The 26,034-nt window shown below is 37.7% G+C and overlaps 1 protein-coding gene across 4 annotated transcripts in view; it reads right to left on the reverse strand.

The window, feature by feature from the left end:
• Window positions 1-26,034, reverse strand: part of CNTN3 (contactin 3) — a 331,836-nt gene that overhangs the window by 69,831 nt on the left and 235,971 nt on the right. For all 4 annotated transcript variants that reach the window (XM_032411781.1, XM_032411779.1, XM_032411780.1 and 1 more), the window contains 3 exons: window positions 23,321-23,457; window positions 22,255-22,384; window positions 19,419-19,569 (listed from right to left, as the gene is read on the reverse strand). In XM_032411781.1, the coding sequence (XP_032267672.1) occupies window positions 19,419-19,569; window positions 22,255-22,384; window positions 23,321-23,457 (418 nt within the window). The remainder of the gene's footprint in view (window positions 1-19,418; window positions 19,570-22,254; window positions 22,385-23,320; window positions 23,458-26,034) is intronic.

A 26,034-nucleotide genomic window follows, 5' to 3' on the forward strand; every position in this document is an offset into this window, starting at 1 on the left:
AATTTTACCTACCTTTACTAGTCAAAAAAAAAAAAAAAAAGGCAACTTTGCTGGAGATCTTAATATGTAAAGAAAGCAAGGTAGGAGATGGTTATCAGAAGGTCTTAAAGGTCTTAAAGGTATTTAAAGTGAGGTAACCTCAACTGCTTTGAGATAGAGGCTGGAGGCAGAATTAGAAGCTCCAGGAAGCTGAGCAACTGACCACTTCCAAGATTAGCAAGCATGAAACCAAAGTAAAAATGTCTCTGGTTGACCGAACAAATATTCACTCGAAGCTCAGACCTTCTGATTTGGGTATCACAGAACAGAGATAGGCAATTTCAGATATCTTCACATGCTATGAATTAGTGTAACAGTGAACCTTCCACTACAAATATAGAACTATTAGGGATATTGGAAGAACTACAAAACCTTTAGTGAGTGAGGTTTAATAGCTGTAAATGAGCAAACCTATCTTCATGACTAAGCCAAGATGAGGCATAATTTCAAAAGCATGGCTAACAACTTAGGAATCACACAGACCCCAAACCAAACATATTGACTCTCAAAGAATGCAAACTCTGTACATTGTAAAATTTTGAGCTAATTGGGTATTTTCTTCCTAAATTGGTTCTTCCAGTAAGATCTAAAAAGGCCACAGGGCATCTCACACAACATAAAAATAAACAATATTCAGTAAATGGATGGAGTAATTGTTTCTCAAAAGAAAACCTTCAATAACCCATGCTTCCCTACAGAGATCCAAAGTGAAAATTTTATACTACTTCAGTATAAATGAAATTGCTTTCTAAGCTTTCTGGGAACACGTTTTGCTGCAAATGGATAGAGCTGAAAATGTAGATAACAATGAGTGTCTCCAAGTCTTGGCACAAAAAGTTAAAGATTTATGAGATTAACATTCAGAAATGTGGGACTCCAGTTTCCTTTGAAAAATGTAGAATTTAAATCACTGTGGCATTTTTGACTCCTTGATTGGTTTTATAATATACCTTTATATATCTTCTTTTATCAGGCTTTCCTTTCATAGTAAAAGAGGTTAATTATTTTACTTAACTCTGTGCCATCTATGGTTAGTTTGGGATAAGTAAACTTAACTGCTCCAAGCTGCTCGAATGGTCCATTCTGTAATTCAGTGACAACATTGAATTTATGACTGTTAAGAAAAGCTGTGTGTTCAGAAAGTTGACTGTTATCTAGGCAAGACTGACCTGTACTTTATGATGACATATAACCATCATAATAACACAGTATGTTTTAGAATGGGAACAGTGTGGCATATTATGCATACGAGGCAGGATTTCTGAATATATTGTTTTACCCTTGCCTATGTTCTGAGTATTACGGTAATTTATTCAACTTGAATTTTAACAAACATGCCGCAACTCTACATTTTCTCAGGAAGCACATCTCAGTGGAGATGAAATCACATGAGATCGTAATGATTAAACTGCTGTATAGAAAATAACAAGGCTATTTTGGACTTCACTTTCTGAGTACATATTCGAAGAGATGGATGCTTACAATTAGCCGTAAGAGAAAAGTACTCACAATGCATATATTACAAGATAAATAATGACAGTTAAGAAAAGCAAATATAAATTGAGGAAAATGCATGAGAAAAATAAATGTCAGTGAAAAAGAGCACAAAGTGTATGTTCTTGTTTGCAGCTCCCTCTCAGCCCCAAACGCTTGGCAAAAGAACTCCTGCCGCTTGAGTTCAAAGATAACGTACACACACTATTTAGGAAAATTATATTAGAATTTTCATTCTTTTAACTATACCATTTTGGGCTTTCGTCTTATAAATTCAGCGGTGTTAGGTTAGTGATTTATTGGTTGGAAAATCTCCAAGGAAAAGAGAGGCAGAGCAGAGAAGATTCAGCAGTTAATTATCCTATTTTTGAGTAAGCACTAGGCTAATAATATGCGGCGTTGTTATTTTGTTGTACACACAGATTACATGAAAAGGCATCTGAGGTCCTAGAGAGATGTACTTTTTCCACATCAATTAACATTTCTTCATATTCATAAGAAGAGAATCAACAGTAAAGGAACATAATCATTACTTTTATAAAACCTTTCCAAAAGCATGTCTAACATGACAAATAAATCTGGAGCTCAATTTTTGTGACAATAGTGATGTAATAGTGTTTCTTCTAAAATGGACTCAAGCCAATAGGACAAAAGGCCCTTAAAGGGGGATTTCCAATTTGAATTATTATATCAAACCACTCATCTAAGTAATTCATGAAGCCGAGGTAATCCATTTGAAACATTTAAATCCTTATATAATGAAGTATCTGCAAAAATGATAAATATTCCTATGTATGAGGGAGTAAACCAAACAAGACAATTAAACAACTCTCTAATGGCTCATGTATTTAAAAGAAAACCTCAAAGGGAATACTTCTTAAGGTTCAAAGCGGTGCCGTATTTGACACTATTCTTTCCTGGTTGAGAGATAGACTCATAAGTGAAATCAATGAAAATCAAAATGTCAGTTCTATTACTTACACTATACAGAAAGCTGATTCAAAACTGCTTAAGTGAGCAGCATGGTTTTCTGATATTTCATCCCTGAATTAGACAGACCTAAGCACCCTGGCTCAAGTGTACAACCCCAGGCCCTTCCTGTAAGGTAGGGCATGGTAAAGAGAACATCAAAATACATTCATTCTCTATAGGAAGGCAGATACCAAAGAGAAAGGAGGGGACCTCAATGCGGGGCTCCATCTCAGGACTCAGATCATGACCTGAGCCAAAATCAAGAGTTGGATGCTTAATCAACTGAGCCACCCGGGCACCCCTGGGAACCATACTTTGAGTAACAGTATTCTAAACTATGCCTACTGGATTCTCCCTCCTTCAACTTTAATTTGTGAAATAAAGACAAAAATGATGCTTAGTTCATTCATTCCAGCACTTTCTGTGAGAAGATGGTGCAATCGCTTCTGCTAGGATTTCTGGAGCCACTTAGTTTTCTGTCCATCCCTGAGTCAGTTTCTGCAACTTATCTAATAATTCTGGGTAATGTCCTTGAATTAGTCCTTAGCTACAGTTCCCAAATCCCTAAAGGATATGAGCAACCACATATTGGTGCCATGTACATAGTATTTTTTCAATATATATTGTTATCTTAACCAATATGAAGGGTTCAGAAGCAATCTTCCATACAGGGAGGACAAGGTTTTATTACAAATCAAGAATGGCCCAAAAACATCTGCCTTGATATTGTGTTCTTGCACGAAAGGATGGTTCTGGTCCCATTATCCCAATTCCAACATCATCTTCTATTTTAGATATTCATCAATGTATAAGTGGCCATTTACTTCTGCAGTGTAACTAAACTTGCTGGGATACAGAGTTCTTTGAATATTTGAAAAGTGTGAGAACTCTATGCAGAAGAAAGACACAGACATACGACACAACGACAACAAATGTGATACAATTCAAGTTGAATTATCTAAGGTTCTGTGGACATCAGATTGGCAACTCTTGCTAGCAATCCTACTCACCCAATGATAATAAGACTGTGCTCAAAAACTTTTTGTCTTGAATGCTTCAGTGCTAGCCTTTTTAGATGCACCTTATTAAGATTTTCCTTCATGATGACTGTGTACATTGGTGACTAGCTCTTTAAAAATTATCTTGTACAGGGCGCCTGGGTGGCTCAGTTGGTTGAGCGACTGCCTTCGGCTCAGGTCATGATCCTGGAGTCTCGGGATCGAGTCCCGCATTGGGCTCCCTGCTCAACGGGGAGTCTGCTTCTCCCTCTGACCCTCCTCCCTCTCATGCTCTCTGTCTCTCATTGTCTCTCTCACAAATAAATAAAATCTTAAAAAAAAAAAATTAAAAAAAAAAAAATTATCTTGTACAAAAATAGGGTGGTAATGTAAATACTGAGAACAAACCGGTGGTTGCCAGAGGGGAGGGGTATGGAAGGAAGGGCAAAATGGGTGAAGGCGAGTGGGAGGTACAGGTTTCCAATTATAGAAGGTGTAAGTCACAGGGGTGAAAGGCACGGCATAGGGCATATAGTAAATGATATTGTTATAGCATTGTATGGTGACAGATGGTAGCTACACTTGTGATGAGTGTAGGGTAACATAAAGACTTGTGGAATCACTATGTTGCACACCTGAAACTAATGTAACATTGTGTGTCAACTATCACCTCACTTAAAAAAGAAAGAGTAGTTAATGTTGCACCACTCAAGAATGTAGAGTCTTAGGCCACACATTCATTCATAATCTGGGGTGGGTTCCAAACTGTTTTCTGAGAAAAAATCTCAGTCCTAATAATCTGCACTTTCTTGTCCTTCCTCCAGGCAGAGGTGTGATCATTGTCTATTCACATAGGTTCTGGAGCCACCACACCTTTAATCAGATGATATAAACCTTAATATTAGTTCAATTGACTCTTTATAAGCACTGACTCTTCATTTTCACAGTAGCCCCTCCTTGAGTACCCTACATTCTTGACAGCAAACATAACCCTGAAATAATTTCTATTTCAAGCTCACTAAATCATACATGTGAGAAATAATACGCATGGAAAATTAGCTAGAAGAATGTGGTCTACCCCTTTCTCAAGAGCCTTAAGTTTTAATACTCAAAGTTACGCTTGGATTGCAAAGAATAAGAAAAAAAAATCTTTAATACTCATTGAGAAGTCATTGGGTTTTTGTTTTAAAGATTTTTTAATCTAATCATCTGAGACAGAGAGAGAGAGAGAGAGAGAATGAGTGGGGGGGGGGTCACAGGGAGAGGGAAAAGCAGACTGCCTGCTGAGCAAGGTGTCTGACTCAGGGCTCCATTCCAGGACTCTGGGATCATGACCTGAGCCAAAGGCAGATGCTTAACCGACTGAGCCACCCAGGCGCCCCAAGAAGTCATTGTATTTTATTGTAAGAACATGGACTGTTAGTACTACATCACTCAATGTTTTCTTCATGAAAATACATTGTATTTGGATATACACATTCACATTTTTATTCCTAGGGAGAGCTGCGTATCTCCTTATCAAATGTTTTCATTTCACCTTATGGACATCAAGGATTGTGTAACTGGCAGTATTTTTGTCTGCTTATTTTTAGCAGAAAGCTCTGAGCCAAAATTGTGCATCTCGAATACATGAATGGATCCATTGGGTTATGTTTTGTAAACTTCCCTCAGATACTCATCCAACAACGATTTATTGAACATGTACTATGGATCATGCTCTAAAAGGCAGTAAGGATTCCCTGGTAAGAATTTAGGCTGTCCTAATTTATATAATTTACATTCTAGGCAAGTGGAATGCTGGCATCTTTTTTTCCTCCACAATTTTTTCTCCCCAGTGTGTACTTTGTATTTTGATAAATTGTCTCAAGTTCTTTTAGGAATGAGACATGACACAAATAAATGAAATAAACTAGGAGACATCAAGTTATTAAAATGAGGCTAGAGTAATAAAGAAATAATAAATAAATACAGTGGGGGTATCAATATTTTTAAGTACCTAGGAAAACATATAATTTGTATCAAGTTTTAAAATACTACCATTTTCTCAGTTAAGTAAATTAAATTAATAAAGACTGTGGAAAATAAAGAGCCTAATAAGATCTTAAAGGTAAAGTTAAACACGCCTCTTTCTACAGCATTTGAATGTAAAAGGTCAGGAAATAATTTTTTCCCAAACAAGATAGATTTTTATATATTCAACCTCAATTATAGATTTTTTTTCAGGACTACATACTCACAAAGGGTCAAACACTCTCATCTTCTTATAAAAACTGCTCTAGCAATGAAATCTTCATTAAGACATGTATCATATGATCTCACTGATATGAGGAATTCTTAATCTCGGGAAACAAACTGAGGGTTGCTGGAGTGGTGGTGTGTGGGAGGGATGGGGTGGGTGGGTGATAGACACCGGGGAGGGTATGTGCTATGGTGAGTGCTGTGAATTGTGCAAGACTGTTGAATCACAGACCTGTACCTCTGAAACAAATAATACATTATATGTTAAAAAAAGAAGATAGGAGGAAGGGAAAAATGAAGGGGGAGAAATCGGAGGGGGAGACGAACCATGAGAGACTATGGACTCTGAGAAACAAACTGAGGGTTCTAGAGGGGAGGGGGGTGGGGAGATGGGTTAGTCCGGTGATGGGTATTAAAGAGGGCACGTACTGCATGGAGCACTGGGTGTTATACGCAAACAATGAATCATGGAACACTACATCAAAAACTAATGATGTAATGTATGGTGATTAACATAACATAATAAAATAAAATAAAAAAGACAGAATTTAAAAATATCACAAATAAAATCAGGAAGTGGAAAACAGGTCAAAGTGCAAAATCAATTGTTTTTAAGTTTGTTAGGCAGTAAGAAATTTAACTCAGTGTACCAACTCATTAGAACTTATATAACAGATCATAAATTATGAATAACACCTTCCAGCATCAGAATGTGGGAGGCAGCAACCATCACTACTGAAACACATGTTTATTCCTTTTTTTATGAAAGTGCAATGGCACCTCACCTAATCATCCATTCAACCATCCATCCATCCACCCATCTATCTACCCCTATTTCTGCTAAAGGTTCAGGGAGGGGAAGAATTAAAATAAGGAACTTTTTTATTTTCAATAGGAAGCTTCAAGTAGAAATTTATTTAAAAAGCCAATTCTTGTATTTTAAAGAAATTGTTGTTGTAAATTAAATAAGAAAATTATAGGCGCCTGGATGGCTCAGTCAGTTAAGCACCTGACTGCTGATCTCAGTTTAGGTCTTGATCTCAGGGTTGTGAGTTCAAGCCCCACATCGGGCTCCAGGCTGGGTGTGGTGTCGACTTAAAAAAAGAAAGCAAAGCAAAGAAGAAGTGATTATAGGTATTTTTAAGAAATGGAAACCGCTCAAAAAAGAATGAAATTCACTTCAACAAGTATTTTTTGAGGACTTAAATTGCACTAAGTGTTTTGGAAAATAAGATAAGAACTAGCCCCTACCCTTTGAAGACTTACAATCTAACGGCTGAGGGACATACCTACAGGTCATGCAAAACTAACCAATAAATGTGATCACTTGGTAGGAAATTTTTTAAAACTATAAGGCACAAATTTATCCAACTCTACCTTCAAAATACATGGTATCTTTTTTTTCTCCATTTCACCCACTGTTACCCTAAATCAAGCCTCCAGTCACTCTTGTCCTACCAACTACAAACTGCTCCCGAACCAGACTTGTGCTCCCTTCCTTTCTCTCTCCGACCCACTCTCCATCCTTCAGCCAGAGTTCTCTTTTAACCAGATCATGTCACATCCCTGCCTTAAGACCTCCAATGATTCTTATTCTATTTAAAATAAAATCCAACATTTCTATCATGGTCTTTAAGAATCCCATCTCTGAGACTTCATATTTCATTTATTTGTTTATTTTTTTTTTCCTGAGGCTTTATATTTTGTTCCTCTCCTGATCCATACATGATACTTTAGTGACACTGGTTTCCTCCTGATTCTCAAATCAGTCAATCTCATTCCCATCTCTGGGCCTTTGTTCTTATTGGGGTGTCTTCCTGGAAGGCACTTCTCCCAATTCTTGGCATGATCCATTGCTTCTTACCATTTAGTTTTCTGCCCCAAAGTTACTTCCTTAATGAGGCCTTTTTTTTTTTTTTTTTAAATAAAACTCTATATAATTATATATATTTTTCTTTATGGCTAAAGAAATTATCTTTTTAATTTATATGTACTCTGCCTCTCCCTTTTGCAATTTCTATGAGGTCTTTTCAACTTATCTGCATTCTGCATTTCCCTTCTGCAAGTCCCAAGAGGAAGGGACCAATGCCTTGTTCGTGTGGTTTCCTCAGAGCCCAGGGTAATGCATGGCATGTGGGAGGTGTGCCAGATTGCACTTCCCAAAGGTGGCCGAAGTTAGATTTCCCATCCCACCTGCTCCCCTGGAATCCTGCTACTGTCTCATCAAGAGGTAGAGTCTAATTCCACTCCCTGTGAATCTGGTTAGCTTAGTGATTCCTTAATAACCAGTGTAATGCTAGAAAAGTGGAGTGTTGACTCACCTTCCATCTTGCTACCCTGAATATTCACTGGTGAACCCATCAGCTGCCTTGTAAGCATTTCAACTCCCTAGAGCCACCGTGCTGTGAGGAAGCGCAAACTAGCCCACATGGAGAAACCAAATGGAAAGGCCTTGGGGCTGCCAAAGAGAATGCAGGGCGTATCCAGCTCCCGGCTGTTCTGGCTCTAGCTACTACCTAAGTCATGGGAGACAAGCTGAGCTAACACCTAGTCAAGCTTGGCCGAGCCTTTTCCCAATTTCTGACCCACAAAACAGTGAAATCTAATAAAGTGACTGTTTTTACACCACTGGCTTTCAGGGTGATTTGTTATGCAGCAATAGTTAATGGGAACAGTAGATGTTAAATAAATATTTGAGGAATAAATGAATGTTGAAATGAACAAACATGTATGGAGCAGAGTCTGAGGCTACCAGGAAAGATAAGCAAAAGGCTCTTTGAGAACCCAGGTAAGATGGCCTTCTGCACAAATAGTTATAATACACTGTGTTAGATGATACAATTGGATAAAGAAACCACAAGGGTAAAGCAGAAGAAAGAGCAATTAATCTTGCCTACTGGGCTTGGGGGAAGGCTTCCCACCATGAGTAACAATAAGCTGGACCTTGAGTGATGAATTCGGGTTTTCTGGGTTGAGAAGAAAAGATATTCCAGCCATGGAAATTACAAGAGCAAAAAAGGCAGGATGAAATGAGAATTCTGTCTCTTTCTCCTTTCTTTTAAAATTTATTCAAAAGGCAATGGTATGCATCCCTGTCCTGTCCTCTAACTTGATAGTGTTAAAAGAGTCAATATTCTTACTTTGAGAGAAAGCATCTGATTTTTCCTATCTTAAATATATTAGCAGGAAAAAAAGCAAAGGGAGTATGTGATGATAATACAGATTTCTACAATAGCTTTAATATATTTTTTCTTTCAATTTTCAGTAAGAACAAGGATATAGAACATTGACTGGGCTGTGGGCAAGTGTGTGTGGGATTTTGCAGCTTGAGTGAGAAATGCTCTATGACCAAACAGATGTGGTATGGGTGGATACCTGAGTATGGGTATGAATTAATTATCCAGTTCTTACAAGGAACCAGCTTCAAGTAGATTCCAATGTTCAGCACATTCAAATTCATTAACCAGCTTTCCCCTACCAAAATCATGACACTGACAAAATATTTTTTTAAAGTCGCCTCAACTTTTATAATTCATTAATATCAAATTTGAAATATGGATTTAAGAACCACATGGTCACCTGCTAAATTTAGCTGATATGATTTTTGAAAGCAGCAATTCCGGGACACCCGGGTGGCTCAGTCAGTTGGGATTGAGTCCCACAACTGGCTCCCTGCTCAGCAGAGAACCTGCTGTTCCCCCTGCTTGTGCTCTCTCTCCCTCTCTCTGACAAATAAATAAATAAAATCTTCAAAAAAAAAAAAAAAAAGCAATTTCTTGCGGTGCCTGGGTGGCTCAGTTGGTTAAGCATCTGACTTGGCTCAGGTCATGATCTCAGGGTCCTGGGATTGGCTACATTGGGCTCCGTGCTCAGCGGGGAGTCTGCTTGTCCCTTTCCTAGCTCTGCCCCTCCCCCCACTCGTCTTTTCTCTCTCTCTTTCTCTCAAATAAATAAAATCTTAAAAAAAAAGCAGCAATTTTCTTTAATAACATTTAGGTAAAATTTCTTTATTTAAGAAGGTTTAAATAATGAAAAACTCAGTTGAGAGTTGTAAAAAACAAAAGTCTTTACTCACATTTCTTTTTAACCCAGTCTCGTTACTCCTAAAGTACGAGCAACATGATGAAAACAGTTAATATTAAAAGCAACATGAACAGCAAGGGGTACCTTTTCCTGAGAGCATATCTAGAAGCCACTATAGAAGATGCTTCACACACACACTATCTTATTTTTATCTTTGCAACTCGAGTCCCCTGAGATAAAGAAATGTGAGAGAAGAGGAGCAGGGACAGAGTTGGACATCATTTTTCCAAAGGAAACTTCGTCCTTTCTCTGCTTGTCAGGGAAGGTCAGTATTTTGTCCAACCGGTGCTAAGAGTATGTGCCAAGCAAATGTCACCTAACAGACTGGCTAACTTTGCAATAAGACCCCATTTCACAAATAAGGAAACAAGACTCAGAGCTTAACTAACATGCCTAGCTCCACCTACGTGGTAAGTGAAAGAGCCAAGATTTAAACCACACCTTTCTGATTCTGATGCTTTGCTCTTTCCACGTGTTAAAATTAACTCAAGAAGGAAATCAAACCTACACTTTGCTTCATCCGACACAGTGAATAATGTGCACAGTACTTAGTATGCTGCATGCCAATTAAGCATAAATGATTCATGTCAATAATCATACAAATACATACTCAGAAACTTAGATGTCTGTGGTTAATGGGAGAAGCTCCGTAGGCATGTTCTGGTGGTTGAAGGGTGGGGGATGGCAGAGAGGAAGTGATTAGGATGGCTTCCCAAAAGCCCTATTCCAACCCAAAAGTCTGGATTGCATTGATTCTTCTCTTGATTAACTTCACTGTTAAATACTAGCTTAATCTTCTCATAAGATATGGGATGTAAGGGTCAAATGTACTCTTTTCTCTTTTCTTTACAGCTGGAAGCATGAGAGAAATGGAGGTGTGGGTTACGGAACCCAGACAGGGAAGGGGGCTGTTCTCTATTCTCTGAGACTGTTGTATACTTACTCAGGTATCTCAATCTCCCCTTTAATAAAAATAATCTTCTGATATTCACCTCCTTTGAAAGAGAGAGATGGTGCCTTATCCGGAAAATAACTCAGGTCAGGCCTTCTCATTTTCCTTATCATATATGAACTTTAGCACAGACACAACTGGAATAAATACCCAGTTTCACCTCTGTCTATGCCATCCACCATTTTGTTCAGATGGTGTTTTCTCTACTCTTTTGCTCTGTTAGATTTTATAGATCTTTCAAAACGTAGCTCTAGGGTTGCTTCCTTTGAGATGCCTCTCCTTCTATGGAGCTGCTTTCCCAGTTCCCAGAGCTGAGACAGCATCTCTTCTCTGTACTTCTTACTCGCTTCTGTACACCTCCATTACAGACAAGGTGGCAGTGTCCAGTTTCCTCAGACCAGTACAGTTTATATGTGTTGTCTTGTAGGTAATTGCTAGCAGTGCCCCCTTTCTCTTTCAAAATGTCTCAGTTTATAGAATTAATTATATGGTCCCCTTGATCATATAGTCTAACCCAGTGTAACTGATGGCTAACTTTTCCAAACTCTGAATAGACTATGAGTGTGCTCTTTAAGTGCTCTTGCTGTTTTGTATTCATCTGTGCATTCCCAGTGCTGTGGACAGCCCCCACCACTGAATAAAGACAAATTACTGAACTACATGAATACCTTCCCTATAGATAGGGAGCAGGGACCTCGGTCTCTATTCAATAATATCCAAGTCCTGAAAGGGGCAACAACACACAAATTAAATAAAATTCTCCTTTGATCTTCTAAGTTCACCAGTTCAAGATTAATTTGGAGCTAAAGGTACAGGGGTAAAGAATAACCCGAGATCTTAGCCGTTTGCCCAAGGGTAGATTAACTGAAACTTTGCACTGAGCTTCTGTATCTCTCAGGTAGTTGTGAGGTCACAGCTGTTTAGACGGGTAGACCGAGAATGAAAGGGAGGATCACAGAATCCAGCTCCTTGGGTGAAAGGGGGCAACAGAAGGCAGTCAGAGAAGCGAGCAGCATTTTGAACAGTATGAAACAAATAAAAAACAAAACAAAACAAACAAACAAAAAAAAACAAACAAAAAAACAGACTCTACTGTGATAAGAGAGAGAGGAGCCAAGAAATGTGGGGGAATGCGGAAGGGACGGAGACAGAAATTTTGGCAAAGGAATCCTTGTTCTTCAACTAAGAACTTGAGACAAGAGGAAGTGCCATCTAACAGATTTGCTGGTAGTAACAGAGCTCCTGGACACATCTTTACAGAGCAAGACCGTGGTGACTAGTAGTAGCAAGTGGTGGAAATGCCAAGTGGTTCTTGCTCTGACAGAATTATTCTGGTTCCTGGCAAAAGTTTCGATTCTGCTTCTCAGTGCTGTTGTGGAACTGCTCGGTGTTTCACAGGAGGCAAAAGTGACCTGTTGGGAGCATTTCTTGAGCCTTTCAATTTCTCTATGAAGCTACTCATGAATTCAGGATGAGGTGAATGTAAGAGTGCATGTAAATTTTTGCTTAAAAAATTAAAGTATACTTTATATATAGTGTAATTCACCCTTTTTTGGTATGCAGTTCTGTGAGTTTTAATAAGTCAATGTGGTCATGTAGCCACTGTTGCGATCAAGATCTAGAACAACTCCCTCACCCCTAAAAGTTCCCCCATGTCCCTAAACAGTCAACCCCTCCACCCACTCTGGCAACAGTGACTGCTGTTTTCTGTCCCGAAGGCTGTGCTTTTTCAGCAGTCATATAAATGGATTTAAACAGAATATAATTCTCACTGCATTCTTAAAGCCAGTTTCTAACTATATGTAAAAAGCATGTTAAGAATTGGTTAATACATTTCAAAAGCATTGTGTGGATTATGGCTATTAATATTTGGAAAAAAAAATCTTTACTATTTCTTTCTTCAAAAAGCATTTGAATTTCTATAATATTAAATGCTGCCTAGAACATGTGAAACAATTTTAATGTGTTTAATTAGAAGTAATGGGCCATTCTTTGACTCTCTTTCGAATTGAGGCTATTGCAATAAAATATTTACTATTATAAGTAATAGCATTCAACTGAAAGCCCCATTTTAAAAAAATAATTGGCTAATGCATTATAAGTATCACTAAGTGATAGAGAAAAGCTAAACATTCTTTAAAATATGCCAACTGGCTATTTCTTCTTGAATACCATGCCTGCTTGCATTCTCTAGAGTCTTTTCTAATTTTGCTTTGCTTAAAGGAGAAAAAACATCCTATTTCAATTTCAGTCTTTTTTGAAAATATGTGGATTATAAGCAAATGAATGAATGAATAAAAGAACACTAAAACACTGACAGCTGGTGTACCACCACTGAACACTCAAAGGGGCAGGGCATTTCTGTTTATTCAGAAAACCTGTTTCTTGCATGGGGGAAAAAGCACAATAACTTTTCTCAGTAGTGGATGATACAAATATGAAACAAAAGAAAAAAAGCAAACAACAACAACTTTGTTCAGTACTGATGCTAGTAATTTCAAAGATCAGAGTATTTGCATACCAGGTGACTTAATATTGACCTTTACTTAGTAAATTGATTACTTACAAATTATGACTGTAAGCCATTTATTTAAGACTATAAAAACGGGCTTCTTCTACCCCACGACTTAAGCTTCCATCAGCTTCAGAGATAAGGTGTTGACCCTCTACCATTTAATGCTACGTACCTTCTAAGACAATTTTATTCAGTGCCATGGTTTCAGCTACCATGTCATGCTCAGAACAACTAAATGTCTATCTGTTGCTCAAGACTTTCTCCTGAGTTCCAGATTCATTTAGTCAACTTCTATATGCTCATATATCTAGATGGGTTTTCAACAAGCACTTCAAACACCAACAATCCCCAATAGCACTTACATTTGTGCTTACTCCTGTTTTTTCTGTAATGTTGCTTGTCTCACTGAATAGGTCTACCATGCTCCCTGATGTCTAAGCTGGAAATTTAGGATTCATCCTGGACTCTTACCTTTTCTTCAAATCATTAATCTAATCAACTCCTAGGTCCTGTGGACTTAACCCCTCCTCTAATTCCTCAATACTTCTCTCCCTTCTCATTGCCATTTCCTTAGTTCAGGCTATCATACTCTTTTGTTCAGATTGGTGAATTTTTACTAATTGAGGTTCTTGCCTCAAGTCTTTCTGCCACTCCAACCCATGTTCCCCATTGCCACCATTGTGATTTTTTTTTAAAGAACATAATCAAAATTAAATTTGATCTTCTAATTCTGCTACTTTGATTTTACTCTGTTGCTTCTCAGCGCCTGGAATAAAGCCCAAGCTTCTTGATTTGGCTTACATGTCATTCCCAGTAAGATTCCTGCTCACCTCTACAGCCCCACTCTGTCTGCATCTGCCCTCACAAGGCACTTTACACTTGAAGTAAACTGAAGCTACTCAAGTTCCTAAGCCCCCCTTTGCCCTGTGCCTTTACACATGCTCTGGTGCCTGAAGCATTCTTCTTCAGTAAACTCTAGTCATCTTTCAAGTCTTGCTGTACATATTACATTCTCCAGAAAGTCTGATCGGATCCCGAATTTATAGATGGGGCCTTCTCTGGTAATCACTGAACATACTGTAGTTTCCTAGTTGAGTTTTACTGTAATTGCTCTGTGTTGCTTGTCTGTATACCCTGAAAAGTATAAACAAGAGGATGGACTTGTCTGATAAAAATTAAATATCTGGTGCCTAGCACAGAGTAGGTACTCGAAATATTTTCCAATGAATGAATGAGCACTTGATTTTGAGACCTCAGGAATCACTATTTGTATTATAAGCTCTTATACTCTATTCAGAACAGCTTTTCTAAGACCTCTGCTGGGAAGTAATTCCTTTATTACCTTAGCTTGAAATGCTCTCTCGACCTCAAAGCAATAACACTGATTTCTTCTAAATGATTCTGTAATTTAGGTGTCTCACTGACTTAGATCCCCATTACTATCACTGATGCATTAATTACAAAGCTGTTATTGTGCTGATATAAAAACTTACAAACCAGGTTGATTATAATTGTTCAAATGTATTGTGTGATTTACATAGTAGACATATTTATTAGTTTATACAATTTTTAGGACATCTTTAATCCTTAGACTTTTTTTCCTAATTTGACTTTATTTTTTTCCCTGATTTAGGCTTTACATAATAAAGTATATGTATGTATTGGCTTAATCAAGTTTATTTGCCACCAGCATTCCCTACACTAGGGGGGAGAAAGCTTTCTCACTTACAAGTTTCTCATTCACTGATGAACCCAAGTTCATATAAAAAACAAAAACAAACTTAAAAAGCCAATGTATTTAAAATCGTGCCATAAATACCCTATAAAAATTTTGTCTTCTCTTATATTTTCAAATGTGTCAATAAATCCATTTGTCCCCCAAACGAGATCTGAATCTGCATGTTTTAAGTTGGAACAGCCAATGATTGAACAACCACAATAAATCTATCATTTAAGGTGCTTCCCCAATTTGCCTTAAGACTGTAGACCAAGTCAAGAGGGACAGACATGGGGCTTTTGCTGCCAAGTGATGGCTGAGGCCCACTCTGATTTCACATGAACTTGGAGAAGATTCAAAAGTACAACTTGTTCAATAATTGCTTTTAGCAGCCTTTTCCCTAAGCATCAAAGCTCTGGCTCATCAGTGCTTTTGCTGTCCAAATGGATAAAAGCAAAATCCAAACCCCCAGACTTGGTGCTATGTACTGAATGGTTGAGTCTCCCCAAAATTCATATATTAAACCCTAATCCCCAGTGTGATGGTATTAAGAGGTAGGGCCTTTGGGAGGTGATTAGGTTATGAGCTGAGGTTGGGGGGGGGGAGAGGCCTCATGAATGGGATTAGTGCCTTTATGAGACCCCTGAGAGCTCTCTTGCTCTCTGTCTGCCATGTGAGGATATAAGAAGATTACCACCTGAAACCCAAAAGAAGCCCCTATCAGAACCTGACCAAGCTGGCACCCTGATCTCAGACTACCATGCCCAGAAGTGTGGGAAATAAATTTCATAAACCACTTGGTTTATGGTACTGTGCTATAAAAGCTCAGACTAAGATACTTGGGAGGGACTGCAACACTATGGACCCTCTTCTTAAACACGTTTTCTCTTTTTAACCCTATTTTTATACCTAAAAGTTTCCTTATTCATAGAGGAGATGTTGAAAATATTTAAAACGAAATGGAGGTCAGTAGTCCTCAAATGGACAGAAGTAACATCTATGAACATGATACATTGCTAGAGTAAACCATCTTCCTCTTTCTACTTAAAACATAATCCCAATTAAAAAGAAATCATCCCAATTTCTCACTGGATACATACGTGCCCACCAAAATAAAAACAAAAAAACCCCTATATTCCTCAGCCTCCCTTGCATTTAAGTTTGGCCTAGGAACTAATTTCTGCCCAGTAAGGCATCAAAGAAATTATTGTATGGAACTTCTGCAAAGTCCCTAAAAATGGAAAGAAGTATACCCTGATTTCTATCTTCCTCCTTCCTGTTACTGGGAGATGACACAGAGAAGCTGAAGCCCAGGGAGCCATCTTGATTCGGGATATGAAAAGAGTGGAGCAGCAAGATAAAAGGGGTCTGGGTCCCTGATAATTGTGGATTCCAGGTAGTCCTAACTGCCTACCTTTAGAGAGCATCAATCAGCTAATGAGCCACCCAACTAAAAAGCAAAGAGCTTCTATCTTTCTCAGTCACTGTTACTTTCAACATTTTATTTGTAATATATCTTTATTCTTACTCATCGGTATATCTGCAAATATCAGACATGCTAAATGCTCACTGTCTACCAACTATGTAAGGTAGGAATTATGATCTCTTTTATGAGTGAGGAAAGTAAGATTCAAATGTGTTACATAATGGACCTAATGGCACCAAGGTAGTAAGTGGCCAAGTCATAAATCCCAGATCAGATTCTGGAATTTATACTCCTTTTTCCTGCATTACCCCATTACTGTATAACGTGGGAGTAAATCCCTCCTTGCATGCCTGTAGCTAAAACTCTTAAATCTTCTTATCCACTTTCAAAATTAAGATTAAAAACCTCTGCCTCCTATAGGCACTACTGTGAGGACAAGTGGGTTTGTTATTGTGTAAAGCACTGAAGTCCTTGGGATTTAACCACTATTTAATTTATGCACACAGTTAAAATTATTTAAAACTTTTCTGAACACAAAAAGCCATTATACAAGAAGACTTCACTTCCAATACAGCCACAATTAACTAATTTGTGCCACAAGCCTACACTTGTTTCAACTGGTTTACAAAATTAAACTCCAAATCACTAAGTAACTTCCTGTTCCAGAAATCTATTCTGTGAGGCCCAGCATTTAGCCGGATTGTGTTTAACCACTCAGCTCACAACTTTGCCCTGTCATCTTGCTGTGGCTGCCTTTTAATGGAAATGTCTCCCATTAAATACTGGAGGAACTGCAAACTGTGTTGTCATACCAACTCACAAAAATACCTTGGTGCCTAAGTAATATACAAGCAGTTCAACTTGGTTGTCTGCAATAAGACTTTGTAATTTTGAAAAGTAAATCCACACTTCTTGGCCTATGGTTTTATTGTTTGTTTTCCCTCATCTCCAAAAAGAGTAATTTGGACTCCGTGACTGCAAAGGCTAAAGAGACCACCTCTAAAATTCTGGGCTCCCTATACAAAATGTGGCATTGAAAATGCTTCGTGGTTATGTCTAGGGTCAAACAGACAGGGATTAAAATCATGGCTATGTGACTTTAGGCAAATTATATAATCTAAGTTTTGTTTTTCTCATCAGTAAAATGGATATGATAATATGATCTATAACACATCAGAGTTCCAGAGATGTTTAAAAGAGATAATGAGTGTACAGTTCTGTTATCAGTTTCCTCTTGCTTCTATAATAGATTACCGTTAAGTTCAGTAATTTGGCCTACAATAACACAAATTTATTATTATATAGTTCTGGAAGTCAGAAGTCCAGTACGGATATCACTGGACCAAAATCAAGGTATTGTCTGGGCTATGTTCCTTGGGAAGGTTCAGAATTAGTAAATGCTCCTTGAGGTTGTTGACAGAATTCAGTTCATTGTGGCTATGGGACTAAGGTCCCTCTTTCTTTACCGGCTGTCAACTGAGGGCTGTTCCCATCTTAGAGAGTCGTCCAAAATCCTTTGCTCATGGCTCCCTTCCACCATCTTCAAAGCCAGAAATACCAACTGAAGTCCCGCTGAAGTCTGAAATCTCTCCTGTCTCATCCTTGATTAGCATACATCTCTGACAAACACTTCTGCCTTCCTCTTCCCCTTATAACTGTTCAGGTGATTACTGTCAACCTACCCACATAATCCAGGATAATCTCCCTATTTTCAAGTCATCTGCTTAGTAACTTTAATTCCATCTTCAACTTTAATTACTTTTTGTCATGTATGTAACATAATCATAGGTTTACGGATTAAGGACATGGACATCTTTGGAGTCAATAATCTATTTATCGTAAGCCCTGAGCATAATATCTGGCATATAGTTAAATCCTCAATAAATAATAATGGCTAATACTTACCTTTACTCACCGCCAGGTAATGACCTAAGTGCTGTATAGATATTTATGTAGTTCATCTAGCTAACAATCCCCATAAAATACTAACATCATCCTCCACAGGGCCCCTGGGTGGTGCAGTCGGTTAAGCGGCCAGCTCTTGATTTCTGGTCTGGTTGTAATCTCAGGGTCCTGGGATGGAGCCCTGCGTTGGGCTCCATGCTTAGCAGGGAGTCTGCCTGAGGATTCTCTCTCCCTCTCCTGCTGCCCCTCCCCCCCACTTGTGCTTGCTCTCTCTCTCTCTCTCTCTCTCTCGAATAAATACATTTTTTAAAATAGGAAAATGAGACATGGAAATAAAGACTTCCATTGAGCAAGTAAAAGGCAGAACAAATTGAACCCAGGCAGTCTGGCTCTACAAGCGGTACCTTTAAGCCTCATTCTTCCTCCTCGTTTTAAATGTTATTATAACAATCAGGAAACCAAGAAAGCCTTTGCTTAAACTAATATGAGGAATGCTAAATTATTTCAGTATAAGGCAATAGCAATATTAGTATTTATTTGGCATGTGTTCTCATTATATCTTCTCTTCTTTGTCCTAGGATATGGGCTCACCTGGGTCCGGGACTGACATTTCTTCATCATTCTACTTTGAGTCTTAATAGGTGACTGGGGAGGAAAATCCTTGCTAAAATAAGGTAGTCTGTATGGGAAGAGTCTAACTGATATATCTAACTCTTTTTAGATTTCAAAAATTGGGGTGCAATCTGCCTTTAGCTCAGGTCATGATCTCAGGATCCTGGGATCGAGCCCTACATTGGGCTCCCTGCTCAGTGAGGAGTCTGCTTCTCCCTCTCCCTCTACCCCTCTCTCCACTCATGCTCTCTCTCTGTCTCTCTCAAATAAATAAATAAAATCTTAAAAAAAAAATAGATTTCAAAAGTTGCTTACTATCTTCATGAGAGTATTACAGAACCAAAAATACTACTGTCTTCCTTTTTCAACACCTCATATTCTATTCATTTCATATTGAAAACCTACTTTGACATCACCATGGAAAGTAAGAAGAAAGCAAATCACCATTATTTTGGACAACAAAATACCTTTCATTCTCCTGTATGATCATATCTCCTTTCTTCCATGAACAGAGTGGTTTGGGGGAAGCTCTAGGTTTACAATCTAAGCTGACCATGCTGCCCACTTGCACCTGAATCAACTTTTTCATTGGAGTCTTTGAAAAATCTGGAGCAGAAGCTGAAAGGCAAGAAAGAAGAGAGAACGAGAATGTATTATTTATTAAATAAATAATTACTTATTAAATAAATTAGAATTTAATATTTTAAAATTCCTGTAGGTTCCAAGGTTGACTTTATAACCACTTGTAAAGTTTCCCAGCACACAGATATCAGTACTTGATTTAACTGACCACTCACAGGATTTCAGTGGTCAAAAACTAATTCCTACTATTGTGTTTTCTAGGAAGTTCTAAATCTTAGGGCAATTATTTTATATAGGAATTTTTAAAGCTTACTGTGCAGTTTTAAAATAGCTCAATCGTGAGCTTATTAAAATGAAAAACATTTATCATAGAATGTTCTTGAAAGTTAGTTCCATGCAGACAACAATAGAGTCAGTCTCTCCTGTGATCTCCGAGACTCAGCACGCGGCACAGTGTCTGGCACTCAGTAGGTGCTCAGTAAATGTTTTTAGAAATGCAAGAGAATGAATTATTATTCTCTTGCATAAAAATTATCAATATCTATTATAAAATTTTCACATGGTTAGGTTTAATTTCTTAAGTTGGAGAAATATATAATATGAATTATTATATTAATGTTACAGTTATCACATTAAACACAATAATATGTAGAGAACCTTATATCTGTTAATAATGCACACAATGCTGATCCTGAAACACCTGAACATTCAAGATACATAATAATGTATCATTTGAATGAAAAGATACTTTAATCAGAAAATCACTCTTCCTTTTATTGCAAATGTGGAAAATGTTAACCAAACAGTGCATTTCTCCTAATGTCTAATGCTTCATTTTATGGAAAATTCCAGTGAACACAATTTATTTATTTTTTTGGTAAGTGGAGATCATATAGAGAATTATATTATGTGGTTATATATAAGATTGTGGATAAAGAAGAATGTTACCCAGAGGTTGCTGGCCTTAAAACGTAAGATCTTAAAAGAGTGCCTTTGACTAAAAAACCCTTTATATTTGAATGAATCATAATATATTTTTTAAACTTTTTAAAAATGATTTTATTTATTTACTTGAGAGGGAGAGAGAGCACAAGCAGGGGGAGCGGCAGAGGGAGAAGCAGGCTCCCCACTGAGCAAGGAGCCCGATGCAGGGCTCCATCCCAGGACCCTGGGATCATGACCTGAGCCGAAGGCAGATGCTTAACTGACTGAGCCACCCAGGCACCCCTGAATTATATAGATTTTTAACATATATTTTTCCCATACGAAAGCCTCATACAACATGTTGGGTAGGAAATCATCCACTTTACCATGAATGAACTATCGCTCATAAGGCTAATTTAATACAAGAATACAGCAATGCTTCAACTTAAGACTACGTACAAATTCCACTCTCTTTTTGTTATAATACCCCACTTCTCTGTCATGGATAAGAGTAGCCAGTTCAGTTGATGACCCGCCCTTCCCAGACTTTAGGCCTCCTAGTGCAGATGATATTTTTCTAACCTCCAGGCATCAGGGATGAGAGACCTCCCATTAAACCAGGGTTTCTCAGTGTGGCACCTGACATTTGGGGCTGCATAATTATTTGTTGTGAGAGGCTGTCTTGTGCACTGTAGGATATTTACATTGTAGGATTATTTGTGGGTAGCCTTTCTGGCCTCTACCCACATGATGCCAGTAACACACACTGGCTCCTTTCTTCTCCTATCTGTCCCCAATATTGTGACAACCAAACATGTCTCCCAACATTTCCAAATATTTCTTGGGGGCAAAATCATCCCTGACTGAGGACCGCTGAGTTAAATCCATCAGGGCCTTCCAACCTTTGGGTCATATGGATTGGACCAGTCATGGGTAGGTGACCCAAATCAGCTACACAGGGCCAATGACATGCAAGACTGTGATTTCTATTAGAGCAATTCAGAAAGCTGTGCTTCTTCCATTAGATTGACTATGGTCATAGAAACCGAATGTGCTGGGGAACACCATGTAGGTCCTGATGATGGTGATGATGCTTGAGCCCTGGATCATGTTCTGCTCAGATCCAAATCTGTACTTTCATTACATGGACCAATAAATTTCGTTTCTTCTTTCTCTCTTATGTATGTCATACTATGCTATGCTCTGACAATTTTGGTTTATTTTCAGGCATTTGCCACTTACAAAGTGTTTTTCTGGATAATCGCTCTAAACACGATAGAACATTTTCTATCTTTTCATATACTTAAAGTGAAAGAAGAAGAAAACAATTCATAACTTCAAATTGTTGAGCCTTGTTCATTGCAACTTCAGTATGCCCAATGTCGGATGCTTTGAGCAGGGTCACTAAAAACAAAAGCAACTCCTTGCGGATCAATAAAGTATTGTTTTGAATTCTGTTTACTTTTCTGGCCCAGCAACAGAAAACACCAAATTCACTTAGTCTCTTAAAAGGCATTGCTTAGTTTGTAATATCAGAGTTGGATAAGGATGTTTTAAGTCAACACCGTTTCATTACTGTTGTGCTCTACTTCAACCTCTGAGGTTTATTCTGGCCACAATTGCTGCTTTTCCTTAGAAATCATTAAAAAACATTCCCTGATTAAAAAACCTGAATGATATTATTACAATACTGTAGATAATATAGGAATATAATAGGGGAAGTACATATTTCTGGTTCTAGCAAAAATTTTGGAGGATTTAAGAAAAAAAAATATGAGAAGAGAAGCTTAGTCTTACCTACAACCTTAAGTTCGGCACTGGAATAGACGAGACCATGTTTGTTTTCTGCGATGCACTGGAACATGCCAGAATCAGTCACGTTTAGGTTCGATATTGTAAGGGCACCATTTTCTATCTGTATTCTCTCCTAGGTGATAACAAAAATCTCTTGCATATAAATGTATATATCATTTTAAAAGAAAAACGAAAACCACTATTATTTCAATCATACACAAACCTCCTTCATTTTCTTCAGAGTATTAGGCAATCTGACCTGAAATGGTAATATTTCCTTATTTGAAAATCTGAGACAATTTAACATAACAGCCACACATTAGAAATACTAATAAACACCCTTCAGTCCAAATGTCTAACAGTAAAATAAATAACAAAGCAAGAGGTAAAATACTGTAGGCATTTCATTTTTCCTTATGGTTAAACTTGCAGACTTTAAAAAACGTATCATGTTTCCATCCCATCAACTGGAAAGGTTGTCACCATTTTTGTAATCATGCAAATTAAAGACATTATAAATCCTGTGCATTAGAAAAGGTTCTGGAAAATACATTTATTAAGGGTTTTTAGGTAGTATGACAGGTTATACATAGAAATTTGAAGGAACCTAATTGATTTAGTACATAATTTTTTAAAAGAGCAAAAATTACATGGCTTAAGAAAGAAAGTGATTGAGAAAATAAGTACTCATGGAAGAAGATAACCATGCAACAATGCATTTAGTCTCCAGAGGCCATACTAAGTTGTCAAACAGGGAAAAAGAAATTATATTCCACATTTGATTAAAGTCAGGTCTTCTCTAATTTCAAAAGCAAAAAAAAAAAAAAATAATAATAATATATCAGTTTTAGACTAAATTCACAAAATCATCTCATGAAATTCATTTGTTGAAAATATTTCCTTTTTGGCAGACTGGGTACTTGATTTTATATTTTTCCTCCTTTTACCACTTTTTAGGTGCAAATGAATGTGTGCAAACTCAATAGTTGACTTTGGCACTAGGTACGAGGAGGGCATTTATTCAACACAAAATGAAGGGAGGAAGGATTAACCAGGCTCATTACCTTACCTCAAGCACAAGGGCTTCTCCATTTTTCAACCATCGGTAGGAGGGTTTGGGCTTACCACTTGCCCGGCATTCCCAAAAAAGACTGTCCTCCACTGCTATTTCTACATCTTTTATGAGCTGAACCCAGTGAGGCTTTGCTGCAAGGAAAAAAAAAAATCAAACCACCCAGCAAATAAAAAATAAATACTTTCTACATATGGCTATAAACCCTGTGAGCAATGGATTAATATGAGCATAGTGGCTAAAATTATATTTAATACCCTATTTACTAAGTGGATATGGGAAACATTTCTAGATTTGAGGATGTATGTTGCAATCTGTCACTTCCTAAGCCAAACTCGTTATGCCTTCTCTGTTTTCAAAATTCTGGGCACTGTATTATGTTCTTTTTTTTTTTTTTTTTAAAGAAGGAGAGAGCGGGGATGGGTGGAACAGAGGGAAAGGGAGAAAGAGAGAGAATCTGAGACTCTTAAGCAGGCTCCATACCCACACAGAGCCTGATGCTGGGCTTGATCTCATGACTCTGAGATCATGACCTGAGCCGAAATCAAGAGTCAGAGGCTTAACTGACCGAGCCGCCCAGGCGCCCCAGCAGTGTATTATATAATTCAGATGTGTATTAGTAGCTGGTAATGCAGGTACACAAAATAGACTCCTTTCCAAGTGCATATGTGAATCATAAGGTCACAATTGATGACAACTTACTACATGAATGACAGCAGATACTAGTCTTAATTATGCACTAAAAATTAACATCCATAGAAGGGAAACTTCTACAGCTGAGGAAAAAAACATTTCCCTCAAGTTAGAAATAACTTTTAATTAAATACAAACCAATGAGCATCTTATGAACCTCTGTGTGAATTAAAATGAAGGCAGAGAAAGATGGATAAATTGGTTCAATTTGAATCATATGATTTTTTATGAAAAAGAAGTAGCTCATGCACCCTTAAATTATGTATGCAAATCAGTGGCATCAAGTGGATTTATCATTTTCTCTTACATTTTAGAAGATATTTGGAAAATTCTTTTTACACATGAAAGCAACATACCACTTAAAACTAACGCCACTCTATATACACAGTATATTCAGCCAAGTCTCAGCTTGCATTTTAGATCCAAAACTGGGAGGTGAGATGTCTTACTGGTTTCACATTGCATTATGCATGTGATGTCTACTGTGGGATTTACATTTGCATCCTCCATATGGAGAAACAGTTTATCTATTTCTATTTAATTGCAACCATGGCAAGATTTGTCTTTCCATTCCTATCTCATAAAATTGCTTTTTTTTATAAAGGAAATTGAAATGAAAATATAGCTGTTTAGCTTTTAGAGAAAATGTACTGGTCTAAATTTTACCTTAGTATAATTATTAGTATTTTTTATATAAATGATGTGCCCAGTCTGAAGTGTAGTTCAGTCCAAAAATCACTTCACTCTACTTATATTAAAGCACATTTTCTTCTTTCATGAAATATCAGCCTTCATGGAATAAGACTGCAAAGAGACTCACACATGAGTCCTTGACTAAGACTCAAGTCTCTAGCAAAAAATTCCACTGGCTTCTTAATACTACTGTTCTTCTTCTCCAAATGGGAGGAAAATTTGTTGGACTGAAGCCAATCCTGAGATTACAACTGCCATGTTAATTGTGATTTCCCCCTTATTCTATCACATGAGATCCAAATATTTTATCAGACTATTTCTTACATGAAATATTAGAACGGATAACCAGAGAACTGCATGGCACTGATGGAATATACTAGTCTTTTTTTTTTTTTTTTAAAGATTTATTTATTTATTTATTTGACAGAGAGATAGAGAGAGAGCACAAGTAGGCAGAGAGAGAGGGAGAAGCAGACTCTCCACTGAGCAGGGAGCCTGACACGGGGCTCGATCCCAGGACCCTGGGATCATGACCTGAGCCGAAGGCAGCCGCTTAACTGACTGAGCCACCCAGGCGCCCCTGGAATATACTAGTCTTAAGCCAGAAATGTAGAGTAACTTTCATGAAACACCTTATCTCATTAATTTCTGATTTATTTCTTGGGTATGTATCATATTACCTACCTAATGGAATAAAGCAATAGTCTACCTTCTTTAGTCAGTACAGTGCATGATGTTGGTTGTCTGTTGTGCATCCATTTCCTCCTTTCTTTATTTGTAAAATAACCCCCATTTCTCTTTGAACTATCCTTTCTTCCATCACCTCACACTATCCATAAAATTTAGGGAAACCTGACGATATTCCCTGTTCCAAACAGAGGCTCTTAAGTTGTTTAAGCCAATTCTCCTGGCTAGTGATTGGTTTAGGAATAAACTTGTGGGCAATGAGATTTGAGAAGGGAATTGCAAGATGTTTTGGAGACAGGAAGAATGAACAAGGACTGATGTTCTCGTCACTGTGGGCAGCCATTCTGTGACTCTACCAGAGACTATCATGCAGAGAAAGGGAAAAGACAGATAAGGGCAGAACTAAAATCACAGAGAAACTGAGAAGGGGCCTGATTACAAGGTCCTTGAACACCAACTTAGCTTTGAATTTCTTGTCCTATGAGGCATACAGTTGTTTATTATTTAGGCAGGGTTGCTGTTCTACAGAGCTAAAACATTCCTGCTGAAACATTCAAACAGTTGGAATATCTCTTGTTTTCTTGTAATGGTCACTTCTTACCCTGGGTCAAGTAATGGTTTCTCCAAAAGGCTCCTTT

This window comes from Phoca vitulina, unplaced genomic scaffold (assembly GCF_004348235.1).
Source record: "Phoca vitulina isolate PV1807 unplaced genomic scaffold, GSC_HSeal_1.0 scaffold13, whole genome shotgun sequence".
NCBI classification, from domain to species: domain Eukaryota; kingdom Metazoa; phylum Chordata; class Mammalia; order Carnivora; family Phocidae; genus Phoca; species Phoca vitulina.